Genomic DNA, 25627 nt, shown 5'->3' with positions numbered 1-25627 from the left:
GTCTTCCTCCCTCTCTGCCCCTCCCCTGCCCATGCTGTTTCTCTCTCTCTCAAAACTAAACATGAAAAAAAAAATTTTTTTTTAGAAAAAACTTGTCAAAAACAAAATATATATATTACATCCACACACTCGTACATATACACTACATAATTGCTACAATCTATTTCAGCAATGACACGCTAGGATTTCTTTTGTGACTACAATCAACCTTTGCATCAGATGGGTCAGTCAGTCAGAAGATGGTTTGTACAAATTCAAAGTTTTAATGACTGTTAAATAATAAAAGAGAGGATATTCGCACTATGTACATTCTGTCCACTTAGGGACTCTCAGCTGGCCACGCACATTTTATTGCACATATAAACAGTGTACAAGGATCTTGAAGACGTCTTAGCCATACAAGGACTGCACGTAAAAGAAAAAAAGCCATTGCACAAAGTATTGAAGCCATTTGTATTATACAGCCAACTTTAAGAAAAATACTGAAGATGAATATCCAAAGAAATATTTTAATTTTGGGGGAAAAAAAAACCCCTCTCAGAACAAGGATTACAGAGCTTCATGTTGCCAATATATACATGTAAAAAAATATCTCAGGACCCTGCATTCTGAATGCCCGTCAAGGTGCGGCAAACTAAGTTCCTATTTCTGTATCGACCTTGGCCTGTTGTTTACATTGAATATGCTCTTTGTCCAAAACGTCTTTTTTACATCATTATGCTATTCGATAAAACAGGTATTTGTGCAGTACAGGAAAATATTAAAACATCTTTTAAGTTAAAGTGCACAGTACATTTATTTGACAGGAAATAACCGCTAGCTGCCAATGCAAACGACCATTTTCCGTAACCCCTCCATCCTGCCCACGGCAGATGCTGGCATTGACTGACGGCAGTCAGTCCGCGGTTCAATGCACACCATCGTCCCGGTATCCTCTGCTCTGTGTTCACCCTCGTATTTGTCTTGTGAATTGTGGCTGCCGCTGCTCTAAAAACTTACAATGGCTTTTCACGGAGGCGAAGCTGCAGTCAGCCTCCACGAGACTTCGGAAGATGAAGGGCTGGGATGGGCGAGTGCACGTGCATGTAACGGCCTCAAATAGGTGGTTGTGTCTGTTAAGCCTTATGTGAATCTCTCCAACCAACACAGCTCCCTTGCCTTCTCTGGCTCTTCTCTAGTCGTGCTTTGATCGAACTTACTTTTCACTCCTTTCTAAGCTACTCCGTCTCCAAACGCCACTTACCTAACCTTCTCCGGCGCCTGCCTGGGTGTTCATGCGGCTGCCCCACCAACTCGCTAACTCACTTGCGCGGTTTCACGCCAGAGACCGTGAATCCTGCAGCGCTTTCTGGAAGCCACCAACTAAATTACAATAAAGTGAGCACGCCTGCTTTTCTCACAATCGTTTCCTCCCTTAAGACTGGCAGTGGTTAAGAAGTGCTGGTTTCCTGATCCGGGCCCTATGTGCCGTGTGTAATTCTGGCTCACTCGGTCAGAGCCGTCCTTCAAGAAGCTTTTTGGTTAAACAATACATCTGTTTATTACCTCCACTTTCCAATGCCATTTCCTGATTATTTACCTTTGGCGTTAGACTTTCTTTCATTACCCAAGTTACAGTGCAAAATTATACTTCAAGACGCACGATGCTAACACTACTTCTCTGTGTTAAAACGTGAATGTTTTGTGCATAGCAAAATAAGTCTGAATCCAAAAAAATAACTGTTCACATTTCATCTTCAAGTTTAATGTGCCTTTTTTTTTTCCATCACAGCTATTTACAGATAACTTTGGGGTGCTCTCTCGATTTCAGTCAGTTCGTTACATGAGAGGACAACAGGGCTGCTGGAATGTAGGAAACTGGATGGAATGCAGAAATATAAATAAAACCAATGTCCGATGAACCGAAGTGGAAATAATGCCTCCCCAGAAAACAGTTCTTGTCACAGAAGCACCTGTTTTTTGGCTTAATTTTTCTGTTTGTTTGTTTCTGAGTCACAAACACCAGAAAACGTGATTACTGACACCTACAACTACTGCACACCAAAGAGCATAGAAAATAATTCAATATTTATAATATTAAAATAAAGTGTTTAACCACAAAAAAGCAGTAATAAAATAGTTTCCTAATTTACAATTTGCATCCAAAGGATGAAATAACAACTAATAAATAATATTTATATAAATATTTTGTATGTCGAAAATAGTTTTTTAAAAGGCAATGGTCTCAAGAAACGTCTTGAAAAATTTGGTGGTGAAAAACCTGATTGAGTTCCCCCCCCCCTCCCCCCACCAAATACACAAGAAGTTTGGTTTGAATAAAACAAATACGTCTTGTTGCAAAAACGGTTGTGCTTGGTGTTTCGGTAATGGCAGTAGGTGAGCGTAGGGATGGAAGGAGGTTGTAAAAGGCATCGATGTGCTGCTCAGTTCTTCACAGACAGCTCCCTCACTGGCTTTAAGGTAAATCTCTCTCATATCTTAACAGTGGAGGTCAGTTCTGAAAGGCAGAAACATCTTCCCTTATGTCCTCCCTTCAATGCAACTAGAGCCAGGGAACTGACAGGTAGTGAGCGGGAGGGTAGGAGGAACAGGTGCTGAGAGCAGAGTTCAGGATCTCTGACAAGAGACGAGTCTGAACCGACCCAAAGGAAAGGAGCTGGTTTCATGTGAACAGAGACTTCGTTACCGTTACATCTAGTAATGCTTGAACAGTAATGCCCACTTTGACCAGGCCTTTCTCTTCAAGGATGTGATGGGGTAGACACAGTTTTTCCTAAAAGGGAGAAGAACAAAACATCAATTTTTAGATGACCGCAACATAATCATAAAATCTTAGGACACCACTGACAGGAGCTGAGTTGAGCTCTGACATATGCCTGTCTGATCGTCTCAGACTGTGCCCTCTCCCTTGCTTTCAACCCATTGGCAAAGATCTTTTCTGTATTTGCAGAGAAAATGCTGATTTTTCACAAGTGAAGGTCGTTCCAGAAAGTCTCCCAATCATTCTGAAATATGCAATAGACCCAAACATTTTAAAAAACGTTATGCTAAATAACTGAGCTACATAGAGTCAGGTGGAAACCAAACACCGAGAATATATTAGCTTACATTCTTATAAAGCCAAATTGCCAGTAGCTTCTCACACATTTTAAGGGAACTAATATACTCATTTATACACTGACCATGTACCGTTATAATGACCATAAACCTTGATTTTATTTGCTGTGATCTCTGAAATGGAGGCATGCTGGTGGACTGGTATCCTTTCTTCATGGTTTATCAAGAGCCTTGTAAATAAGTAATTTTAACCACAACCTTCATTAGTGTCTCTTTTAAGACTCTTTGGTAAAACTGTCAAAGACACGAATGTCCTGTTACTTCCTCATGTTGTATTTTTGCTCTTGGGAAATGGCCAGTACGTGTGAGTCAAGGAAAATAATCGACACAAATCACTCCTTATGGGGAGAACCTTGCATGCTCAACCAAACAGTTTACAAAAGAACACAAGATAATTTCAAACCTTTGTCATTTGGCTCGGGGAATGAGGGGAATCTCCTTGCTGAGTATGTCTCCTTGGCTAGGAAAAGAATCCACAGCAAACACTCCCTCTTGTCTACCAGATCATGGTATGTTCTCCACAGCCCAATGGCTGTGTTTTTAAGGGCAGTTTAAATGGCACATGCATCACACCCCAGGCAACGGACACAGTGTTTAACATGAAGCCAATCAGGATCTTGGACAATTCTGCTGCGTCTCATGTGATTTGTGCTTGAGGAACCAGATCCTCCTACTTCCTCGGTGCAGGACTCCCCATAAATTACCACAGATACAGGCATTCTGTCCTCAGAAAGGTCTTTAAAGAACATGCCATGACATCTCAAGTAATTTGTTCCACTGTCTGCAAATGTCATCTTCCTACACTCTCTCAACCACCTTTTTGCCCCTATCCCTATCTCCTTCCCTAACTTGTGGTAAATTAAGAGTATCTCCGACTCTCTCTGGCACCAGGTCTTAAGAAATGGCCACATGTCAACACAGGACAACTGATTCTTTAAAGCACAATTTCAACCATTATTTCATGTGTCTGATCTGTATCATAATAGGATTATCTTGTCAATGGCATATTAGGTGGGTGTGCAGGTTTATGCTGCTGGCCAACTTAGTAGCCACATGCCAATCTGAGAAAGGATGGGAGGTTCTGTCTGGGAGTCAGGAGCGGTCACTAGGACAGGATGGGCATGCCACAGCCGGACATCAGTGTATATCCTTCCCTGACACCATTTGCCATGGCTTGTGAAATCACCCCAATCTGGCATTTCATTGCTAAGATCGGTTCCACAAGGGCAGGGGTGTATTTACTTCATTCTTATGATCCCCACAGCACATAAGTTGACATCTGCCTTTGTAGGAAATCACAAATGGCCACTATTATGGTTAAGCACCTGATACAAGGTATTACTTGGGGAAAAAATAAAGTCTTCTATTTACACCATATGCTAAAATCAATTTGAAATGAATTAAAGAACTGTTTTTTTTAAATCATTAAATTTTTTTTAAATGTTTATTTTTGAGAGAGAGAGAGACAGAGCACGAACGGAGGAGGAGCAGAGAGAGAGGGAGACACAAAATCCGAAGCAGGCTCCAGGCTCTGAGCTGTCAGCACAGAGCCCAATGCGGGGCTTGAACTCACCAACCATGAGATCATGACCCAAGCTGAAGTGGGATGCTTAACCGACTGAGCCACCCAGGTGCCCCTAAGGTGTTAACTTTTTTTTTTTTTTAAATCAAACACCTCTCCTAATAAAACAGACATGAATATTTAGCATTTTCTCTTGTAAATAAATGGAAAATTATCTAAGCTAAAAAATGGTATAAAAATCACAAAAGATAGAAACAACTGATTATGCCTTAAAGTTTAAAGCCTCTATGTGTCAAAAAAAAAAAAACAAGCTAATTAAAAGATAAACTAACTCTAAATAAAATATTTGCATCAAATTACAAAGAGTTTTATATGACACATAAGCTCAATAAATCATTGAGAAAAACAGTAAGAGATCAACTGAACACTAGGTGAGGAACACAAATAGAAATCTTAGAAGGAAGCATATGACCGAGGCCATCTTGAAAGACACTTTGCTTCTTGACCACAGTGTTTATTTATGTTTAGTCCTAAATGTTCCTGAATTTAAGTACTAATATTTCCATAGGGTACAACTAATTAAGTACTAATATTTCCATGCTGTGTACAACATGGCTTTTCTGGGGCTACGTGCCTTATCCTAAGTCCTGCTTAAGATTCAACATGTCTCCATTCATGACTGCCCTGGTCCCATTAAAGAGTGGTTCCAAGCTAGAGGTCATGGTTGGGAAAGGCTGGGGGCTCCAGAGACACAGGGATGGGAAAGTATTGAGGTCTCAGCCTCCTGCTGACAGGACTTCTGCAGACATCACAGGCTGAGTTCGCTTCACCCTCTCTCCCAGGTCTTTTTTTCAGTTCCCGGTCTCACTTCCTGGTCTTTTCTCTCCCTGGTCTTTTCTCACTTCCTGGTCTCCTCACTCCTAAACCTGGTGCAGAGTCCAAGGCTCTCCCTTCCACCCTTACAGTTGGCAATGAGAAGTAAACAGGAGACAGAAAAAGGTACTTTTTCACATCCTTCCTGCCTCTTCTCCTTTCATTCACATGCCCTGAAGAAACCCGGAAGTGCCCTCAGATTACTTGGATGGAGTTGGTGGTAACCTAGGAAGACTGGCATGAGCTAGTAGAAACAAAAACATGGCAGTTCAGGCTGAATCATCACAGGACTGGGGTGAAGACTGATGGAATTATGAGCTGAGGCACTGCTTGACAGGCTGAGCAAGGACAGCAAGGAAGGCCAGAAGGCCATCTTCCACACACTGGACCTGCCACTGCATGTCCATGGGGGCATGGGGAGAGGGTCCCTGAAGTGACCTAGAAGTTGAGATGGGGAAGGAACTGCCGTAGAGTTATGGCTGGGTCCGAAGGGACAGAGAAGGGCCACCGAAACCGGTCTAAAATGGATTTAAAGCGGGAATCACTATACATTTACACGAACTTTAAGTGCATTTCAATTTCACTGTTAGAGAAGCCTAGTGGCTCTTCTTGAGAATGTGGCACCATTGCTGTGTTTCCTTTCAAAGCACAGAGCAGAGTCATGAAGCAGTATCTTACAGAAATATAATGCTTCTGATCCCCTCCGAAGAACGCGTGCTTGCTGCTGCTTCTCCCATGGAGGAATCAGTAAGGTTCCCTCACATCCCCTCATCCAGCTCTTTTTGGAGCCGCAGCAAATAGGGCTGGAAAAGGCAGGCAAGCCAGAAAGACTAAATGTTACCTTAGGAAGGCTTCCCGGGCCCCTTCCTACAGGCTTGGTGCCAATGCTACAGATTTACATCGCTTAATTCTTTATGACAACTGTGCAAGGTGGGTATAATCCCTCTACTTTACAGATGGGAAAATGGGGACGTAGAGTTTAAGTAACTCTGGTAAAGTCATACAGGTCTTAAGTACCGGAACCAGGATCTGAAGATGAGTCTCATCTCAAAGCTGGGGCTCCTTCTACAACACCAAGCTCCTTCCCAGAAATTCCTTCAACGGGGGAGTATGGTGCATCTGCGGCCCCTGGGACAGGAAGAGGCCTCTAGACCCTCGGAGTCCTATCGCGGTAACCCCCAACAAATTCAACAGCACGTGGGGATCCTCGTTCGGCTTCTCTTCAAAGACAGAAACAGACATCGATCGTGCCCTGGCCGAAAACGCCTCATGGGAACAGCCCTGCCTGGCTGTCCTCTTTCTCTAGCTCCTTGTGCTCCCAAATGGCCCCATGCCTCCTTCCAGGCCAGCCGCTTGACTAAACCAAAGTCATTTACATCAGCAGATTCCATATCATTCAGTCTGTTGCTCACATGCAGGTTCCTGGCACTGGAGTGAACCTACAAGACTGTCTGCATTATTTTCACACTGAGAGAGTTTCCAGTTCCTGCTCAGGAGGGTCAGTGTCGTCCAACTAAGAGGGAGACCACGTTAAACCCTTACAGACTGAGAGGGCATCTCGTCACTCATTTGATTCCCTGCTTTCCAGCCAGGCCATCTTTCAGTGCTTCCTCCCTCCAGAACGCCTCTTTCTCCACACACATCCGCCCCTTTTCTCACCTCCGCAGAACACATCCCCCCCCTCATCTGGCTATTCCTCTTCCAGGTCGCAGGGTACATGGCACAAGGGCAAGAAGGCTTCACAGACGGTTACCCATCAGGGTCCGATTCCCTGCCTTGTGCTTTGCAGAATCTCGTATCACACTGAATTCCATTTTATTTGTCCACTAGATCAGGGCTCCAAAGACCACTGCCTGCGGGCCAATTCAGTCCATAGCCTGTTTTTGTGAACAAAGTTTTATGGGGACACAGCCACGCCCCTTCATGTATGAGTCATCCATGGCTGCTTCTAGACCACAACAGGACCGGGTAGTTTGTGTAACAGATTGTAGAGCCCACAAAGCATAAAATATTTACAATCTGGCACTTTACAGAAAAATTTTGCTGGCTCCTGGTCTCGACTGCAAGATTTTCGAAGACGGGGGTCATGTATCATGGTCACCTTTTTATCCCCCAGGTCTACCACACAGCCTTACTCAAAGAGTGCTCATTCAATATTGAGGAAGGAATGAATGAATGAACACAGGCACAAATAAAAATCGCAGTGAAAAGCCAAGGAACTGGATCCTGATAGTCTCAAAGAAAAAAAGCACACATTCTATGTATCTGATTTTTTATTGAGAACTAATTTCAAAACCTGAAGCCTAATCTTAAAAACTAAAATCTCCAGGGCGCCTGGGAGGCTCAGTTGGTTAAGCGTCTGACTTAGGCTCAGGTCATGATCTCAATGGGCATTCAAGCCCTGCGCTGGGCTCTGTGCTGACAGGTCAGGGCCTGGAGCCTGCTTCGAATTCTGTATCCCCCTCTCTCTCTGCCCCTTCCCTGCTTACACTCTGTCTTAAAAATAAATAAACATTAAAACAATTTTTTTTAAAAACGCAGAATCTCTTAAAATGGGATTAAAATATTTTTCCACTCAATCCAAAGCCATTGGATTGAAATTTTAATCCACTGTCCATTCCTTTTACCCTGTAAGGTAAAAATCCTTTGATCTTATGACAGGGACTAGTGTGGATTTTAGACGACCCTCGCACTAAATTTAATTTCTTACAAATAAATGGTATCAGGATATCAAGTGCCTTTTTTTACCTGTTCTCATTGATGAAACTCCTACTTAGTTGTCTAACTTTGGAGTTCTACAGCGCCTCTCCCCCAGCCCCATTTCATAGGTGTCTCTCCCCAGAACTGTGAGCCACTTACAAATTACGAATCCATAAATAGAAGGAATGAAGAGCACATTAGCTGGGACACACTGTGGAAATCCTAATGCTGAGTGGCAAGCTGCCATCAATTGGGGCAGCTGGAGAAAGAGAACCTTCTATTTCAAATAGATCTTTCTATTTCAAAGACAGAACATAAATAATTGGTTCTCTTTAGCAGGCATTGGAAGGAAGTACTAGGAAAATGGTGCTTCTTGTGTGAGGAAGGAAATTTAGGATTGCACGTACAAATCACACAACTAAATCCCCGACCAGCTCTCAGATGACAAGCACGTCAGTTTGCATCCCCGGTCACACTGTAACGGCAGGCATCACGAGAGCATATGAGTTGGTGTGCGGGTACTCTGGGGAAGAACCACGGGGGGGGCTTAATATTCTGTATAGAAATGAACAGCTTGACAATGGGCAAGACAGTTCATTCAAAGTTTTGCCTAAAGGGCTAAATTAATTGTGTTCTGCTAGTTACTATGCCTCCTGATTAAAAAAAAAAAAAAAATGCCATTCAACAGATCCCAAGAGGAGCAGCACGTCAGGGGACAGATACATTAATGACAGGAGAAATGAAAGCACATCCAAAGAACCTTTGAGGCCAGAATTGAAATATGGACAGAGCCAGAGAATGATGTCAGCTCAGCACCAAAAATTAAATCTGATCTCACATGATTGTTCTACTCCGTTTTGATTGATAGGATTTTCTTCCAAGTCCCCCCCTGTAAGTCATCTCCCTTCTTCCCTTTTGCCCCCCACCCCTCCCAAAGAAGAAAAAAACCAAACAACAGTGATCATTACAGGGCAGCGTCAGTGCAAGGTAGAGCCAGATGGAAAAGCAAAGGCTGTTCTAGGTGGGCAAATCAGTGTATCGATGGGCTGATAAAAACCTGGAAGAAATCACTTGAAATGTGTTTATTAAGCAACTTAGGGTTTAGGGTGCTCATGAGACATTGCACAAAGGGGTTTCATTGCGTTACAGGCTGAAGGGTACCAGAAGCAATTCAGTACATCTGTGGGTTGTTTCTACATAACCGAGCTTCATTAGACAACTTCCGCATACCCTGTACTTCACGAGTCCACACAAAATCAGGAGGGAAGAGCTATCTTTGAAGGAAGAGTGCTTCCGGTTAGAAAATCTGACTTGATTTAGCAACAAAAAAGATTTATAAATATACTCTTCTCACTATGTGGGTTTTCCATATTCTCAAGTCCCCTGGATTCATGGACACGTTCAGAAAACTAAAATTATCTTCTTAGTAGCCATGGGTGGAGACTCTTCGCATCTCCGTGAACTAGAAATTTATCTTGAGGAAGTTAATGTCATCATCCCCCAAATTTAAGAAATAGTACGTGGCACCCAGATGTGTAATGAAGCAGAGGAGAAACTGTCCAAACCTCAAGCAGGGCGTTCTCATATTAGAAACAGAAATCCCAGAACCAGGAATATCTTGTCCGAGACAAGATTCTAATGTGTGTTGTTTTTTTTTTTCTCTTAGTTACAAACTGATCAATCACATTGCTCCAAAAGCAGATTTAGTTAATATATAATCCTGTAAGCTTACTTAGGAATAGAAGCAGCTTGCTCATGTCACTGGAAACAGAAGGTTAAATGGAAATGTCAAGTCATTAGGGAAACTACATTCTGCTAAAATGAGAGCAATCTTATTGTTGGCTTCTGCCATAGTAACCCACGTCCTCAGACCAAGAATGTTCCATGACTCATGGCTTTATTTGAAAACAAATACAGTCAAATCCATCACGTTCTTGACCTGAAGCTATCATGTGATGCAGCAAAAAAGCAAAACGACCCATTACATTATTTAAAAATAGAAATCCCTTCTGGAAAATGCTTTTCTAAGAGCCTCAGGGTAGACCTAGCAAGGAGTAAAAGTTTTACGTAAAACTATGCGGGAAGTGATGTGCAAGTGAATCCTCCAGGTGGCGCTCTAACAGCAATGGCCCCTCCTTCCCCAGCCCCGCGCTGCACAGCTCCTTCCCCTGCAGCAGGGCAGAGGGGCTTGCTCAGGGTAGCTTTTCTCACTTCAGGGTAGAAGTGGGCAGCAACACTCCCATTGAGGGAAACAGGGAGGAAACCAACTGAATGGCCGGCAAAGCAGTCATTCACTGACGGTATTTTTCAACTTGGTCAATAACGGTATTATTAAAGACTTTTCTAGACCGAATTGGGCCCAAAATGCTGATTTCCTGTCTTCTCTGCAAGGTGGCTCCACTACACCTCAACTGCCCATTCCTGAATTAGGATCTGACACTGACCCAAAGGAAAGACTTCCATATCCTAAATCCCCTCTGCTCCTGTTCTGGCATCTTCTTCCACTCTACCCAGGGCAGCTATGTGAGTGAGAAAGCATGAGGTCTCGATACACTCTGCTGTCACTGGTTTTTAGGAAGCGAGAGAGATTATTTAATGGGAACTGCACTCTATAAAGTCTGTGCCTTGGGAAAACCTGACTTGTAGCGTTCCCTTCAAAACTCGAGAGACTACTAAAGAGATGACAGGGATGGAAGCTGGCAAGGCAGAGGCTCAGAGGGAGGAAGGGCCCTGTGATGGCTCAGGGTGACACAGCAGAGTGTTTGTTTGGATGCACATGCACACGTTATGCGGACAGAGCATTCCAGCGGTAAGTGATATAGATCAGCACTATAAAGAGAATATGGACAAGACAGAAGCTTATAAGGTCCCTGGAGCGGAGGGCAGAAGTTGGTTGTGGGGGTTTCTCCCCAAGGGCCAGCAGAGTGTCAACAGTCTTTCGAATGTGACGGAAGTCCAAGTGCAGGATGTCATACGGAGAGCAGAGGTCGGCCTATTCCGTGGGCAGCCATTAGAACAGAAAGAGACAGTGCGTACAATTAAAACTACACGGAAGAACAGCTGGAAAGAAGCACACATTTTTGGTTACTGGCAAATGGCAAGACTCACCCCTTATTTCAAGCAGGTAAAACCCATTCCACCAAAGATTTTTTTAACCGGTTACAAAACAAAGTAGCATACCCAAAGTGTTTTATGCAAGTAGCACAAGGAAATCCTTCACCCACAAAGCCACTACTAAGGAACAGCACGCTCTTCAATTGGATGTTACTGGCGTCCAAACAGTTTTAATAGCCAGGTGGTATCACGTGCTCACCAATGGCATAAAAATAAGAGCTTTTCACTAGGGACATTCAGGACATAACCTCGCCTAAGGGCAAAACGTAAGCTTCCAAGTTGAATCCCCACCTGTCCTCACCATTCTCAATGTATTTTTTTTTTTCCACCCTGGTTTATGAAGACTCAGTGAATATAAAGTACTCCTCTCTGAAAGGTAACACATACACCTAATTCATTTTTGTTCTAGGGTTACTGATAGACTCCGGGGAACTCTGGTTTTACCTGTGTTCCTACATGTGTCAGAAAGCACGTTAAATTTCATGTTTTTGCAGTCACACACAAACCAAAAGTCTAAAGGAGGCTTCTTAGATGTGCGGTTAGAATAAAAGTGCACCCCCCCCCACGTGGGATAACCATGTAAATTTATTCATCACTAAACACGTATGGTAGGGCACGGGTCTTCTGAGTTGGCCTCCAAATATCTACCCTTGTCAGGAAGCAGTTTCCTGATACAATGACTTCCTGAACTGGAAAGGACTACAGATTAACATTAACAGTGATTATAACGGATTACGACTGATATGTCAACATGAAAGTAGTTTTGTGTCCAAATGAAACAAGAATTGAAACTATTTAAGATATAGTTCATAAATGCAGCTTTATTTCAAGTCTGGCAAAGCATTTAAAAACATATATACGATATATATTTTATATCATACTTTGCTACAGTTTCCCCCTTTATTTTAGCCTCATTGCTAAGCAGATGCAAATCACAGAGCAACTGAAAGCTTCTAAGACAAAGATGCTGTCTTATATCCTCTGAAGTCAGCTTGATGCCCTCAGATGAAAAGAAATGCTATAATATCAAGCACGATGGATAAGATTAAAAACATTCTAATTTTAATTTATGAAGGTAAAGATGCTGTTCTTAAGACTTTTTAAAGACAGTAAGCTATGTTACATCGATTCAGATCATGCAGCTTTTCTCAGTGGAGTTGGAGGAATCAAGCTACTGCTGTTATTTTCCCAAGAATTAAAACATCTACACATAGATTTGATTTCACTGGGAGAGAGACACTGGTCAAGGATTAGCAGATGGGGAAACATCTAAGGAAAGACGTGTTATTGCAATAAGAATTCTCTATTGCAATGTTGTGCTGAACCAGTGAAATCTGAGCAAAGCAGACGTAAGACATAAGGCGTCCACAAACTGAAATGTGAATTTTCACAGAAGTGGGTATTTCCACAGCAAAAGCAAATCATTCTACCTCCAGTCTATGCTTTAAAACCCTTCCCAGAACCCTAGGGAAAATGTCTGGTCTGCTCCCCAGCAATGCCCTCCAAGAACTTGAATCGAATAGTCCTTACAGTGTTCTTGAGTAGCACAGTTCTCGCATGGGGAGCCTACACAGACCATTCTTCTTGTCCTGGAATTAATTTCGTGATGCCACAGATTCGGGGCTTAATTCAGATTTCAGATTAAAGTGGGTAGGGCCTAGACTCACAGTCCATGGTGTTTGGTTTAAACTAAATTGTGATCTCTAAAGGAAAAGGCATGGGTCTAAGATTGGTAGGCAAAAACTGGAATCGCTGTAACATGTGGAGTGTGGGTTGCTGGGGTCCTCTGAGACCTGCGCTCTGATTCTGTCCCACGTCCCACAGCCCAAACTGCCACAGCAACCTCCTCAAGGACGCGGTGCTAGGAAACAGGGCTGAAACCACTGGGGGAAATGAATTTTCTGATCCTGTGCCTACCAAATTACAGTCTTAATGAGCGGCACTTAGAGATTGTGCATTTTTTTTCTCTTGGAATTAAAACAGGAAAATACTAAAAAGGAAGAAAATGGAAAGAGGCAAAATTTCACCCTGTAGGACAGAGCATTAGTAATTACTGCAAGGCATTTGAAAGGCACAGTGAATACACTCAGTCCTCAGAGGCAAGTGTGGATGCTAATTCCCACTACAAAGAACAGAAGTCACAACTGCCAAGGTTAATTCAAGAAAGTGTGACTAAGCTTACTTACTATGAAAGACTGGCCGAGCCTCCCCCAATACTATGGATGCAAACAGAAATGTAGACAGATCTGGAAAAAGGTCTAGATTATAAATATTGTAAGTGTCCTGCAGTCTAAATTCTAGCAATTTTAGAATATATTCATTTTACTAATTTTAGGGACGCCTGGGTGGCTCAATGTTGGTTAAGCTTCCAACATTGGCTCAGGTCACGATCTCACAGCTTGTGAGTTTGAGCCCTGTGTTGGGCTCTGTGTGGACAGCCCAGAGCCTGGAGCTGCTTCGGATTTTGTGTTTCCCTCTCTCTCTGCCCCTCCCCCACTTGTGCTGTGTCTCGCTCTCAAAATTAAACATTTTTTAAAAAAGTTTTTTTTAAATAACTATAATTTTAACTTTTAAGGTCAACACGATTACAAAGTATTTTTTCTTTAAACCTAAGGTAACATAGCTCAGGAACGTTGATGGCCATTCTGAACATGTAAAGCTCTGACTGACAAGGTATAATCTGGTGGGGAGTTGAGTGAGGTAGTGAAGGGTTTTCACGGTTTTCTCCAAATACACAGAACTAATCATCAATTTTATGAACTTGGAGGGTAACTGTTGTATCAGGAAACTACTTTATCTAGAATTGCAATTTAAAACCTTTTGAAGATGCCGCTTTTAAAATGGTTCTTCTCAACCATGCATTCATGAAAGGCTGTTAGACCGCTGCCCAGAGAGACGCACAGTGGGAAAGAATTCTTACGTTCTCAATGGTAAACACACACCACCTGTAAGAAATTGGGCCTGATTTTACAAGCTAGAGACTGGTCCTTTTTAATCTATTACAAATTTTTAAATTGCTGTTAACAAAATAATAAATGTGTCTGTCTTCACCTCTGGTTATTCAGACTCAGAATTAACCAATATAAATGTAAAAGCCAAATGAATTTTGTAGGAAGAATCTCATTCCAGGGGCAGCTGGGAGGCTCAGTCGGTCAAGTGTCTGACTGTTGAATTCGGCTCAGGTCATGATCTCTGTGCTGACAACACGGAGCCTGTTGGAATTCTCTCTCTCCCGCTCTCTCTGCCTGTTCCCTGCTCACAAGGGCATACTCTCTCTCTAAACAAACAAACATTAAAAAGAAAAGAATCTCAGCCTATCCCAGAAAAGTACTTATTATGATTTGAATTGATGCTAAAGGGGAAAAAAGAGGCATAAAGGTCAAAGAGAAAGAACTCATTTCTCAAGATTACAACAACGTGTTTTCAATTTATAGAATGCCTGCCAATAAAAAAAATAATTCAGATTAGTTACAAGTTTCCTAAACCCTCACAGACAGTAGGAAAGTTACTAGTGACACTTTCAATTACCGTATCTCATTTTAAAAAACAACGAAAGGCAAATATGAAAGGCACTGAAGACTCGGCCATAATATCAACACAATCCTCTTATAGCAACAGGATCATGGTTAGAATCCAAATGCACTGAGATTTTATTAAAAATTTTTTTTTACTTAATGTTTATTTTTGAGAGAGAGCGAGAGACAGAATCTGAAGCAGGCACCAGGCTCCGAGCTGTCAGCACAGAGCGCGACACGGGACTCGAACTCACGAACCACGAGATCATGACCTGAGCCCAAGTCGGCCCCTTAACCGACTGAGCCACCCAAGTGCCCCTCCAGGATCTTATTTGTAACTCCCTTTGGCCCATGTAGAAGCTAAGGGACACCCTAAGGTCCCGCAAGCCCCTGGCGTCTGTGCTGCTCAGGCAGGCAGGTGGGGGCCCTGTGCGGCCAAGGTGTCTACTGAGGTAGAGCTGCTGCCCTTAATCCTCCTGTTTTCCCTCTGCAGACAACAGTGGCTACAAAGGGCTGGGCAGCTCAAAAATCAAAGCGCGTTTCATCTAAGTTCCCTTCTCCTCTAAAGAAAGCAAGTCTTAAATTAAGCTCCTTACAGAGGTCTGAGGCCAAGGCTCCTTATTTAAAACCGAGCAGGAAAATTTCCCTTGTGAACCAAAATATAATTCTGTATTTTTTAATAACTTTAATGCTTTGTAAATCAGAGATTTCTTTTGAGCAGAGACAATACTAAAAAGAGCCCCAAACAGCCCTAAATTTGGATCCAATTGGAAATCCCCAATAATCAATGGTGAATCTTCTACATCAAGCATAGAGGCCAAGCGTGGCCCAGGTGACTCCTAGAAAAGAAGCCTCAGTCTGCCCATTCACAGCCTCGTGACCTCAGGTCAGATTTTGGGGGGGATATAAAGAACATATCCTCAAGAAGCTGGAAGCCCACCAAGGGGAGGTCAGTCTTCAAGATCAAGTTGATGCCGGCACCACCACCCAATCCCCAGATTTTCCAGGGCACCCTGATGCACCCGCGGTGAATTCGCCCACCGCCAAGCAGTGGATGAGAGAGAGGTAATTACGGAAATGGACTTTCATGGAGTATTACAGCTCAGAGAAAGCGGAGAGATCTGTGATTTTCAAACTAAGCTTAGCAACAGGATGCTTCCTAACCGCCCCCACCCCCCCAAAGAAAATCTTAGCTAGAAATCTAATATATGCTATTGACAAAACAGAAACTGCTCTGGCTGATGCAGGAGGGTGAGAACTATCTGTAGTCTTCCCACTTGGCTCTCCCTCCCCTCCCAAGCTGGCCATTTGAAAAGACGCGAGGGCTCTGAAGAATGGGCTTATATTTACTTCTCAAGTCCCAACACCTGCAGTTTGCAGAGCAGGGTGGGGGGGGCGGGGACTTAACCGGTTCAAACCGCCATGTCTATGGCTACCAGCTGTGAGCGTGAGTTTAGGGAATTATAAGCTCTCTGGATTCTGTTTCCTCAGGGTACGGCGAGAAAATATTTACCTCCGACCCTCAACAGTGAGCATTTAAGATGATGCATGTATAACAAGTCCTCAACGAATGGTTAACTGCTGCTAATTTTAAGGACTTTGCCTCAGGGCACATAACTAGTTACCAGCTTAAGTGGGGGATCATTGACCCCAGACCTTATGCATTCCCTCCTCGGGCTCACAGATCCCTTTCACCCACTCACTCTTCTCCTTCCACATTGTGTTCACTCAGTTTGTGTCCCTTTAGTTGGGGAACTGGTCCTAAAACCAAAACGAAAAACCCAAGGCACTTAAAATGGACAGCAGGAAGGAAGAATAACGTACATTGAAGTGACTACTGGAAGGAGGGGCACCTGGGTGGCTCAGTCGGTTGTGTGTCTGACTTCCCTTCAGGTCGTGATCTGTTTGTGAGTTTGAGCCCCGTGTCACTCTCTCTCAAAAATAAACATTAAAAAAAAAAATTTTTTTTTAAAAAGAAGTAACTATTGGAAAGAATGTCATCCCAACATGGGGAAAGAAAGTTCTCCACAAACGCTCCGTCTACTTCATTTGTAAGGACCTTTCCTTGGTATTCTCATCAGCAAACCTCCACCTCATGCCAAATCCCTCTCAGTTGATGGCAAGCAATTCTCCTGTCACCCTAACAGAATTTCTCCAGGTCCCCATCGGTAACTTCTTTCTGTGATGTCATCTTCTTTCCATCAGTGGCAGCTGCTGTTCCAAATCCTGTCTGTCCCCACCGACTAAGGAGCCAAGGATCCAGCCTTACCCAAACGTCACAAACCACACACCAGAGCTCTGGAGGTGCCTTACCCGTGTACATGTGCTAACCTCCTGCAAATACACCGACTGGGCTGCTTTCCCTGCCTGCAATTCCAAATGCAGCCAATTTGAAGAAGCCACATTTACAGTAAGCCACACCAGAACCTCGCTCGCTACCCAAGTGCAGAGTAAAATGCTTCATGAACCTTGACCGACCCCGAGGTATAGAGCTGGGATTGTGTCCATGGGGACTTCTAAAGAAAATATAATGCACTAGAACAACTGGAACAATTTTAAAATTACTTCCATCCCTTCATATTACTTTATTTGTAAAAATTTAACTAAATCTGCTCAGCAACCGCATTCCATCCACAGGAACCTGACAAATTATAGAAGCTGCCGATGCTGACTTTGCCTTCTAGTTTCAAACGGTGATTCTATTACAAAAGACAACAAATGCAAAGCTTAGAGCACAGCTGTGACTTCTCGGTCTCTACAGGGTGATTCATCACTGTCAATTAGTATTTAGCTTATCAAATACAGAATTCAAGATCTCTGTGACTTGTGAGTGTAAGTGAGTAGATAAGTAACGGGTGGAGAAGCAGGAAAAGCTTGCAAATTGAGGAAATAACTATGTTTTTGACTGAGAAATCAATGACTGTTTTGTACCCAAATATTAAATGTGATGCAATTAAGAAAGTAATGGCCCAGGTTCTCTGTGTTTTCAGGTACCAGCCTTTTCAAATATCTGACTGTAAATGGAGAATTTCTGCAATTAGGCTTGTGATATATTATTTTTTAGTGTAAATAAGCAATTGCTTATACTACATTAAAACACGTACATTAAAACTTCACCCCCGCTAGTGAAAGAAGCAAACCTAAGGGGAAGGGAGTCATTTCACCCCTCCCCCAACTATCATACACCCAGATGAAAGATTTCGTTTCCAATCATGTATTTCTAATTCATTCCGTGAGATGAAAAGTATGCTCCTTTGAGCATACAGGGAGATTTGCCAATTGCCTTCCAATGGCAATTTCTAGTTTTCCACTAGAATATTCTTTCCTTACTTTAACACATCTGATTAAAGAAGTTCAATTGCTAATTAACCAACAGACTTTCTCTAGTAGCAAAAAGCTTCATGTAACTCTAGTCACCAGTGAAATGCTACTGGATTATCCATTAGGATGGATAACACACACACACACACACACACACACAAGCATGCACACAACCATACATGCACATTACACACGGTGCAAACTTGAAAGTCACCTCAAATCTTTAAAAAATTTCAAAACTGGCCTAAGTAATATATTTCTTACTAAGCATAGTTAAATGGGACACTGGCAAAAAAGGTTATTTATTCCCTGTAATTCAATCTTCCCGGAAATTATGAGCTACTGATTAGTGCAAGGGACACTTTGCTAGGGGCATGATTCAGAAATTATGATAAAATTTTCTCTGCATATTATGGTAATTTAATTTCCTTTTCCCTACTTTGAAAGAAAATTATAATTACCAACCTTTATTCACAACACTTGGTTAAGGGCATTTCCATTTCATTTTGTATCACCATAAGCCAAAAAAAATTTTTTTGATGAGTTTAAAAATATCACAGGGGATTAGGCTGTAAGTCATCAGTGCTTTCTGGCACAGACACAAATAATTTATCGTCTGAAACCTAGTAGGATAGTTTTGATTCACACATGGAAATCTTATTAGCCCATGATGGTCAAATTATTAAAAATAGTGTGTGTATAAGAATTTTCACAAATATTTGAAGCTGAGAATGTATATGCAATATTAAAACATACACATGCAATATAGAGACAGAGATTAACATTAACATTACTGAAAGACATTTGGATTGATCACAAAGACATTTCATCCATTATATAAAGATTACGCTCTTTTTAAACGTGAATTTATAAGGTTTTCTTTATGGATACAGTTCTGACTTAATGGTGCTTTAATAATTCTCTCCTTGCCCTCAAATAAGATAAAAAATGCACCACTAATAACCCCTTACCTTTGAACCTTAACAAGCTAAAAGATAGGGCGGGAAGAAAGGAAGGAAGGAAAGATGGAGGGAAAAAGAGGAAGATGGGAGGGATGGTGGGAGGGAGAATAAGTCTTTCTCAACTCCAGTAACTAACTCCTACCACTGAGTAGAATTACGTTGCAACGCAATTCCTTCACATACTCATAAACAGTATTTCACAGCAGAGTTTGTAGTTACTTTATCCCTGGCATGTTAGAAAACATAGAAGAAAATTTTTCAAAATGTAATTACTGTCCATATCTGTTTATCACAATGATTATCAACTTCTCAACTTATCCCCAGATTGAGTGGATTTTGTTACTAATAGCAAAGCCTTTAAAAGCCCCAAATTAGCCATCAGGCTGAGGCTGAGGGTGGGGCTTAGCTTGGGAGAAAGACAAAGTAGCCAACTATAGTTGGGCTGGCTATAAGGAATGCCAATTGGATGTACAGTGGGTTAACGGGGGAATGGAACTGCGAACAGTTAACAAATTACAAAGCAACATACAAACATTGTTATTATTAGTGATAATGATTAATGATAATAATAACAATAATTACAATATTTTCAATATTATGTTGATCCACATACCCAAAAGGCAACTACACAGAATGGAAATCAACAAATTAGGAGTTCACTACAGGTGTGCTTTGCATAACAGCTTTGGATAAGGAAAACCATCACCTCCAAAATTCTACCCTATGGAACGTGCCAGATGGCTCAATGGAGCCTCAGCAATTTTTGTTCTTGGAGTAGAGAATCAAGCTGACTACATGTTTTTCTCAAGTTTGGAATTTTGCACTTATTTCAAAACCATAAAGAAATTCTACTCTCTTTTCCCTCAGTATTGACCAATACTGCTTTAAGCCATTTTAATTTCACTGTAATAGAGGAATTCAACTAAAATTTTATGTAACTTATTCAACATTATTCCTCAAAAAAGACTGAGACTTCAAAGGATGTGTAAATCTGTACATTCATTCAGTGGTCTCAAACACATGCATTAAATGAAATCGGTACCAAAACATGGTTATTGGGACTAAGTTTGATGTTACCTCTGGTACTCCTAATTTTCGACAGGCTTCCAAAAAGTTTTCCACATTTCTTCTGCATTTGGCCATGCTAAGTTTGGGCTATAAATGCAAATATGGAGAAATAATTAATTATTAAAAGGGAAATGATTTTTAATAACAGGTTAAATTTTAACCTTTCTAAATGGCACAAGTAACACATGTTCACTGAAGGGAAAAAATACCTAAGCAAATAGAAGACAATAAAAATCATCCAGAAACATCCACCTAGAGATAAGAACTCTTAATATTTTGGATTATATTCTTCCAGACATTGTGTATGTGTATATGCATGTGTGAAAAGATACACAGAAACACATGTATACACATAGATGTTTATATAAGCAGGATTTCTACATGTGTATATACATGTGTATATATATGTGTATAAATGCAAATTTCTGCATATGCATGTATATGTATATACATATGTATATGTATATACATATACATGCATACTTATAATTTTTATGGGATCACACTCTTGCATAATCTGCTTTCGTTCATCTATTAATATACCATAAGCATCACCTATTCCCAACAGCAATATATTTCTATAAGAAGGGTTAAATTCAGCAGGCCAATTAATCTCCTTCCTGCCAAAGCCATGGGTTTGATGAGAAAGAGGCAACAGAAGTAAACAGCATAAAAATGGTGGCCTGTTTAGGATTTAAGCAATGGCCTCTCACAGTTGAGTTGACTGTGGTTACAGATGGCCTCTAAGGTGTGGGATGGAAAACAGGTACATCTGATTCACACAGTTTGATTTTTACATGGTAAGTTTAAAAGCTTTACTGTTAAATTTTAATATTCTACTCTTAGTTCCCTTAAAAAGGGAGCAAGAAGAATGACTGAATCCAACAGTCTAGGTGTGGAAGCAATATTTTATAAGGACTGATTTTGCCCTGTGAAAAGTAAGCGAGAGTGAGGTGACTCTTAGCCCATCTTAGAGGGTCCACACCAGTCAGCACAAAAATCTGTTTGCACATTATTTACTTTTTAAAAAGGGACTCCTTATCCTCCCCCCACCCCCGCCCCCGGAAAAAGGGAAAAAGAAAACCTGCTGGCATGGAACCATTTAATTTGGAGGCTAAACAAGCATTGTCCACCTTGGCTAGAGAGGAAATGGTACCCCTTAACGTGAGACTTGCAAAGATGGGGCAGGAAGCTGCTTCGGTGGTTTTGCTCACTCCCAGGCATGTCTTAGGACAAGGCCACCACGTTAACCCTTATGCAAAGGGAAGGAACAGACTTAGGTAATGTGACATGAGGTTACCAGAAGAATAGGAGATGTCCCAGCTGACAGGGCACCAAGAGGCATTTCACCATTTGAGACCTGAGTATTTGTCTCTCCAACCCTCCAGGCCCTCATCGTCCTCTGTGTACTTAGGATTTTGTGGGGCTCTTTTCTGAAACTCCAAAGACGCCCAACACCATTCAAAATATTTAGGTCAGCCCAGTAAAGTCAATGTAAGAATATTTCCCATCTTTGGAATTGAAGGAGGGCCCATTCTACTATTGTCGTCTCGGTTTAGTTAGAAAAGCACTTACTACAAATAAAATAGTTAAATAAAATAGACGAGGTTCAACCCCGTCAATGGTCAAAGAATCAAAATTACACCTGCTTGGCATAAAAAAAATGGACACTATTAGTTTTGTGAATGAAAAGTTAGAATGCTTGATATTGACAATAACGTGAGCAGAAAAGGCATCCATTCTGTTGGTGCAGATATGACGGCACATACTGTGTGTTTCCCATGTGTCAGATACTCCACCAGCTGTGAAGTATGCACCCGTGGAAGCGAAACACACAATTCTCAGGGTCACTTACCTCTAGTCTAGTTGGAAATATTAGTAAGTTGCAGGAAATTATAGTTTAGTATGGCAGAGGTCTGAGTTGTGAGACTATTAGGAGAAAAAAAAACATCAAGGAACGGAACCTAACTCAGTTTTAAGGGCTCAAGAATGGCTTGCTTCCTGTAGACGCTGAGGGACAGGAACAATGGGAGCCAGTGAGGCTGCAAGATGAGGACATTTGGAGAGAAGGTTGGGGGAGCCTTCTAGTTTAGAGGGAAGAGCCCGCGTAAACACAGGAGTAGACAATGATAGCCCAGACTAGGACCAAAAGCAGGTTCCACAGCTGCAGCACAGCTGGTGGGCTGATCAAAGGGGGCTCCGAGAACCTCCCCGAAGAATTTTAGGTAAGTGGACATTTGGAAACAGCTCATATTTCTAAAAAGGAAAACTACACTATGATAATGCAAGCTAAAATACATTACAGTTATTAAAGTGGATATTTATGAAGAATTTTTGTGACATGAGGAAAACCTAGGTTTTGATACATTTTAAACACTACTAAATAGTATACATAAGTAGCTCATCATTCAATAAAAGACCTTAAACGCAGAAAGGATGCTAGCTGTTAGTAGAGAGGCCAAAATGCTAGCAGTGGTTGTCTTTGGCTCATGGAAAAAAGGTTGATATTATTTTTTCCTCTGCATTTCTCTATTTTCTCTAGTTGGGCATTATTTCCCATTATTTCGTCAATTAAAAAAATATTTAAAAAAGAAAACAGGTTGACAACCAAAAGATTTTTAAAGGAGTGCATCATTTTTCCTGAAGGATTAACAAAATATAAAAATGCTTAGACACATGACTCATATTCACTGTGAATAATATAACTAATTGTACATTCAAACTGGAGGCTATGAGGAGTCACAGTTTCTCTCTTATAAAAAAATTGGGGGGGCGCCTGGGTGGCTTGGTCGGTTAAGCATCCGACTTCGGCTCAGGTCATGATCTCACGATCTGTGAGTTCGAGCCCCGCATCGGGCTCTGTGCTGACAGCTCAGAGCCTGGAGCCTGTTTCAGATTCTGTGTCTCCCTCTTTCTCTGCCCCTCCCCTGTTCATGCTCTGTCTCTCTCAGTCTCAAAAATAAATAAACGTTAAAAAAAAAAATTTTTTAAAAATTGGGAAAAACTATTAAATGTGAATTTCGCACATGGCTCACACAACTTTATAGCCATTTGGGCCTCATTTGTAGAAAATACTGGAAAGTTTCATAGCAGATTATAGGACAGAATTTGCTCCCCAAACTAAGGCAAGCTAGGCACAGATGTGAAGAGACAAATTGATCATTTTCCTCTAATTTCTGAGGCAAAAAAAAAAGGGGTTAAACTTTTCCATGAAAAATATGTTCAATAGTATAGAAAGGAAGCTGACAGTTGGAGTAGATTCATTAGCTAATCTCTCCTGCTGCCAAAAGAAAAGCATCAATAATGCCATTGTGAGCTTTTGGTGGGGGGGGGGGGGGAGGGAGAAAAACACCCATTATGTGATACTTTATGAGCACTGTGCCTTGAAATTAGGGGTTCTGAATGTTGAAAACTGTTCTATAAACACTAAGGATATCAATGGCTTACATTCGTGCATGTATCACATGCGGGGGCCTTATTTTATCCTCAGAAGAACATGTCCAAGAACAAATCAAGTTCAAGAGAGGTTAAATCCCTGCCCAACGTCACATGGCTTATAGGCAGAGCTAGAGTTTGAGTCCAAATGCTGCCTGCAGAGCCCCAAAACTCTCCCCACCTCTCCTAATGAACAGTGGAGAGTGTGGATAGACACTTTTCTTTTTTTCCTACTTGCCTGAACCTGATATAGGACTCCAAAGACAAGCTTATCTCTGGTTCCCCCACCCTCATCTGAATGACCAAAGAAGTGACTCCGTAACCCTCTTCTGGATGGAAACGTGCTCTGTGATCTACAGGAAGAGGTTTCTGTATCCAGCTTTACCTCCCTGCAGTGGAGCAGCGCATTTTGAGGGTGTTGGTGGAGTTTCACTCAGTCAGTCTTTTCTCATTATTGCCCCAGGACCTCCAGTGTAGCCCACCTGAGCAAAGTGAGGCACCAAGGAATTGGGGCATTAATGCCCGGCTGACCAAACTCTGGCTGGAGAGGTTACTGATGTCATTTTATACAGAATCCATGTCTTTTCAGAGTCATCCCAAAAGCCTCAGTGACTGGGAAAGAGATCCCATTTAGATGTGAAGCTACCGGGGCGCCCGGGTGGCTCCGTCAGTTGAGCGTCCGACTTCGGCTCAGGTCATGATCTCACGGTTCGGGGGTTCGAGCCCCACGTCGGGCTCTGCGCTGACAGCTCAGATTCAGATTCTGCATCTCCCTCTCTCTCTGCCCCTACCCCACTCGTGCTCTGTCTCCCTCTGTCTCAAAAATAAATAAACATTAAAAAAAAATAAAAAAAAATAAAAAAAAAAAGAAGAGAAGCTACCAACCGGAAGAGCTTTCTGGCAAGACTTCTCACTGTTTAAATCACAACTCATCTTTAACGAGCAACACCGTCCCCCCAGAGTGTGTGTCTTATGTAAAAGTTAGTCTCCCTTTATCTGATGTTACTTACAACTGCTGGTGACGGGACATGGATGCTTGCGACGGAGCGCGGGCGGATGTGATTGACCAGGTGACAGAGGACCACGCCATCCATGAGTGCGGCCCCCAGGTCTTCATGCAGGCTGACCTTGAGTCTCATCTCGATGCTCTGTGGGGGAATCAGAAGGAAGCCAGCTGTTACCAGGCAACTGATGGTAAGAAACAGCTACGGGTATTTATGAATTGAGACACTAACTTCATTATGGGGAAGAAGAATAGGAAGATTTGGAAATCACTGACATTATTTGAACCTTTTCCGAAAGATATTAGAGTAAAAATTCCGCTGTAGAAAACCAAATTCAGCCGCACCTACAAGTTTTAATAAGTTGAGTGAAAGGAATAATGGAATCACTTCTTGAGTTCAATGTTGCCAGAGCCTTGGCTATGAAAATAGAAAACCAGAATGAGGCGACCAACAGAAACCAGGCCCAGCTGGTTCTGACAGCCTTCGAGGGGCAGACGAGGGATTGAGGGATGCTTTTCTCTCACATTATGTTTTTTTTTAATTTTTTTTTTTAACGTTTATTTATTTTTGAGACAGAGAGAGAGCATGAACGGGGGAGGGTCAGAGAGACAGAGGGAGACACAGAATCTGAAACAGGCCCCAGGCTCCGAGCTGTCAGCCCAGAGCCCGACGTGGGGCTTGAACCCACGAACCGTGAGATCATGACCTGAGCCGAAGTCGGACGCTTAACCGACTGAGCCACCCAGGCGCCCCTCTCACACTATCTTTTAGCTGAGAAATCCATTTTTATCCCTTTAACAAAACTGAACTTTTTATCTTCAGAAATTATAAATCCATACTCCATTACAAGAAATATTAGAGAGACTCCGTGTGCCCTTTACCTAGTTTCCCCCAAAGGTAACAACTTGCAAAAGTACAGCAGAGTAGCACAGCCAGGATCCTGACACTTACACGGCTAGGACACACGACACTCACATTTGCCCTCTGACAGCCAAA

At 42.0% G+C, this 25627-nt stretch overlaps 1 protein-coding gene across 4 annotated transcripts in view; it reads right to left on the bottom strand.

Moving 5' to 3' along the window:
* Positions 1–240: 240 nt before the first annotated feature.
* Positions 241–25627, bottom strand: part of LRCH1 (leucine rich repeats and calponin homology domain containing 1) — a 201007-nt gene continuing 175620 nt past the window's right edge. For 2 of the 4 annotated variants that reach the window (XM_053899452.1, XM_053899456.1), the window contains 3 exons: positions 24638–24775; positions 20202–20279; positions 241–2773 (listed from right to left, as the gene is read on the bottom strand). In XM_053899452.1, coding sequence (XP_053755427.1) covers positions 2663–2773; positions 20202–20279; positions 24638–24775 — 327 coding nt within the window. In that variant the 3' untranslated portion in view covers positions 241–2662. Of the gene's footprint in view, positions 2774–9279; positions 11205–20201; positions 20280–24637; positions 24776–25627 lie in introns of those variants that run through there. The other 2 variants (XM_053899447.1, XM_053899455.1) reach the window with 1 other exon arrangement.

Source organism: Panthera pardus, unplaced genomic scaffold (genome assembly GCF_024362965.1).
Source record: "Panthera pardus isolate Hobbes unplaced genomic scaffold, ASM2436296v1 HiC_scaffold_1, whole genome shotgun sequence".
Classification (NCBI taxonomy): domain Eukaryota; kingdom Metazoa; phylum Chordata; class Mammalia; order Carnivora; family Felidae; genus Panthera; species Panthera pardus.
The sequence above is the reverse complement of the archived record's forward strand: the minus strand, read 5'-3'. Positions and strand labels throughout refer to the sequence as shown.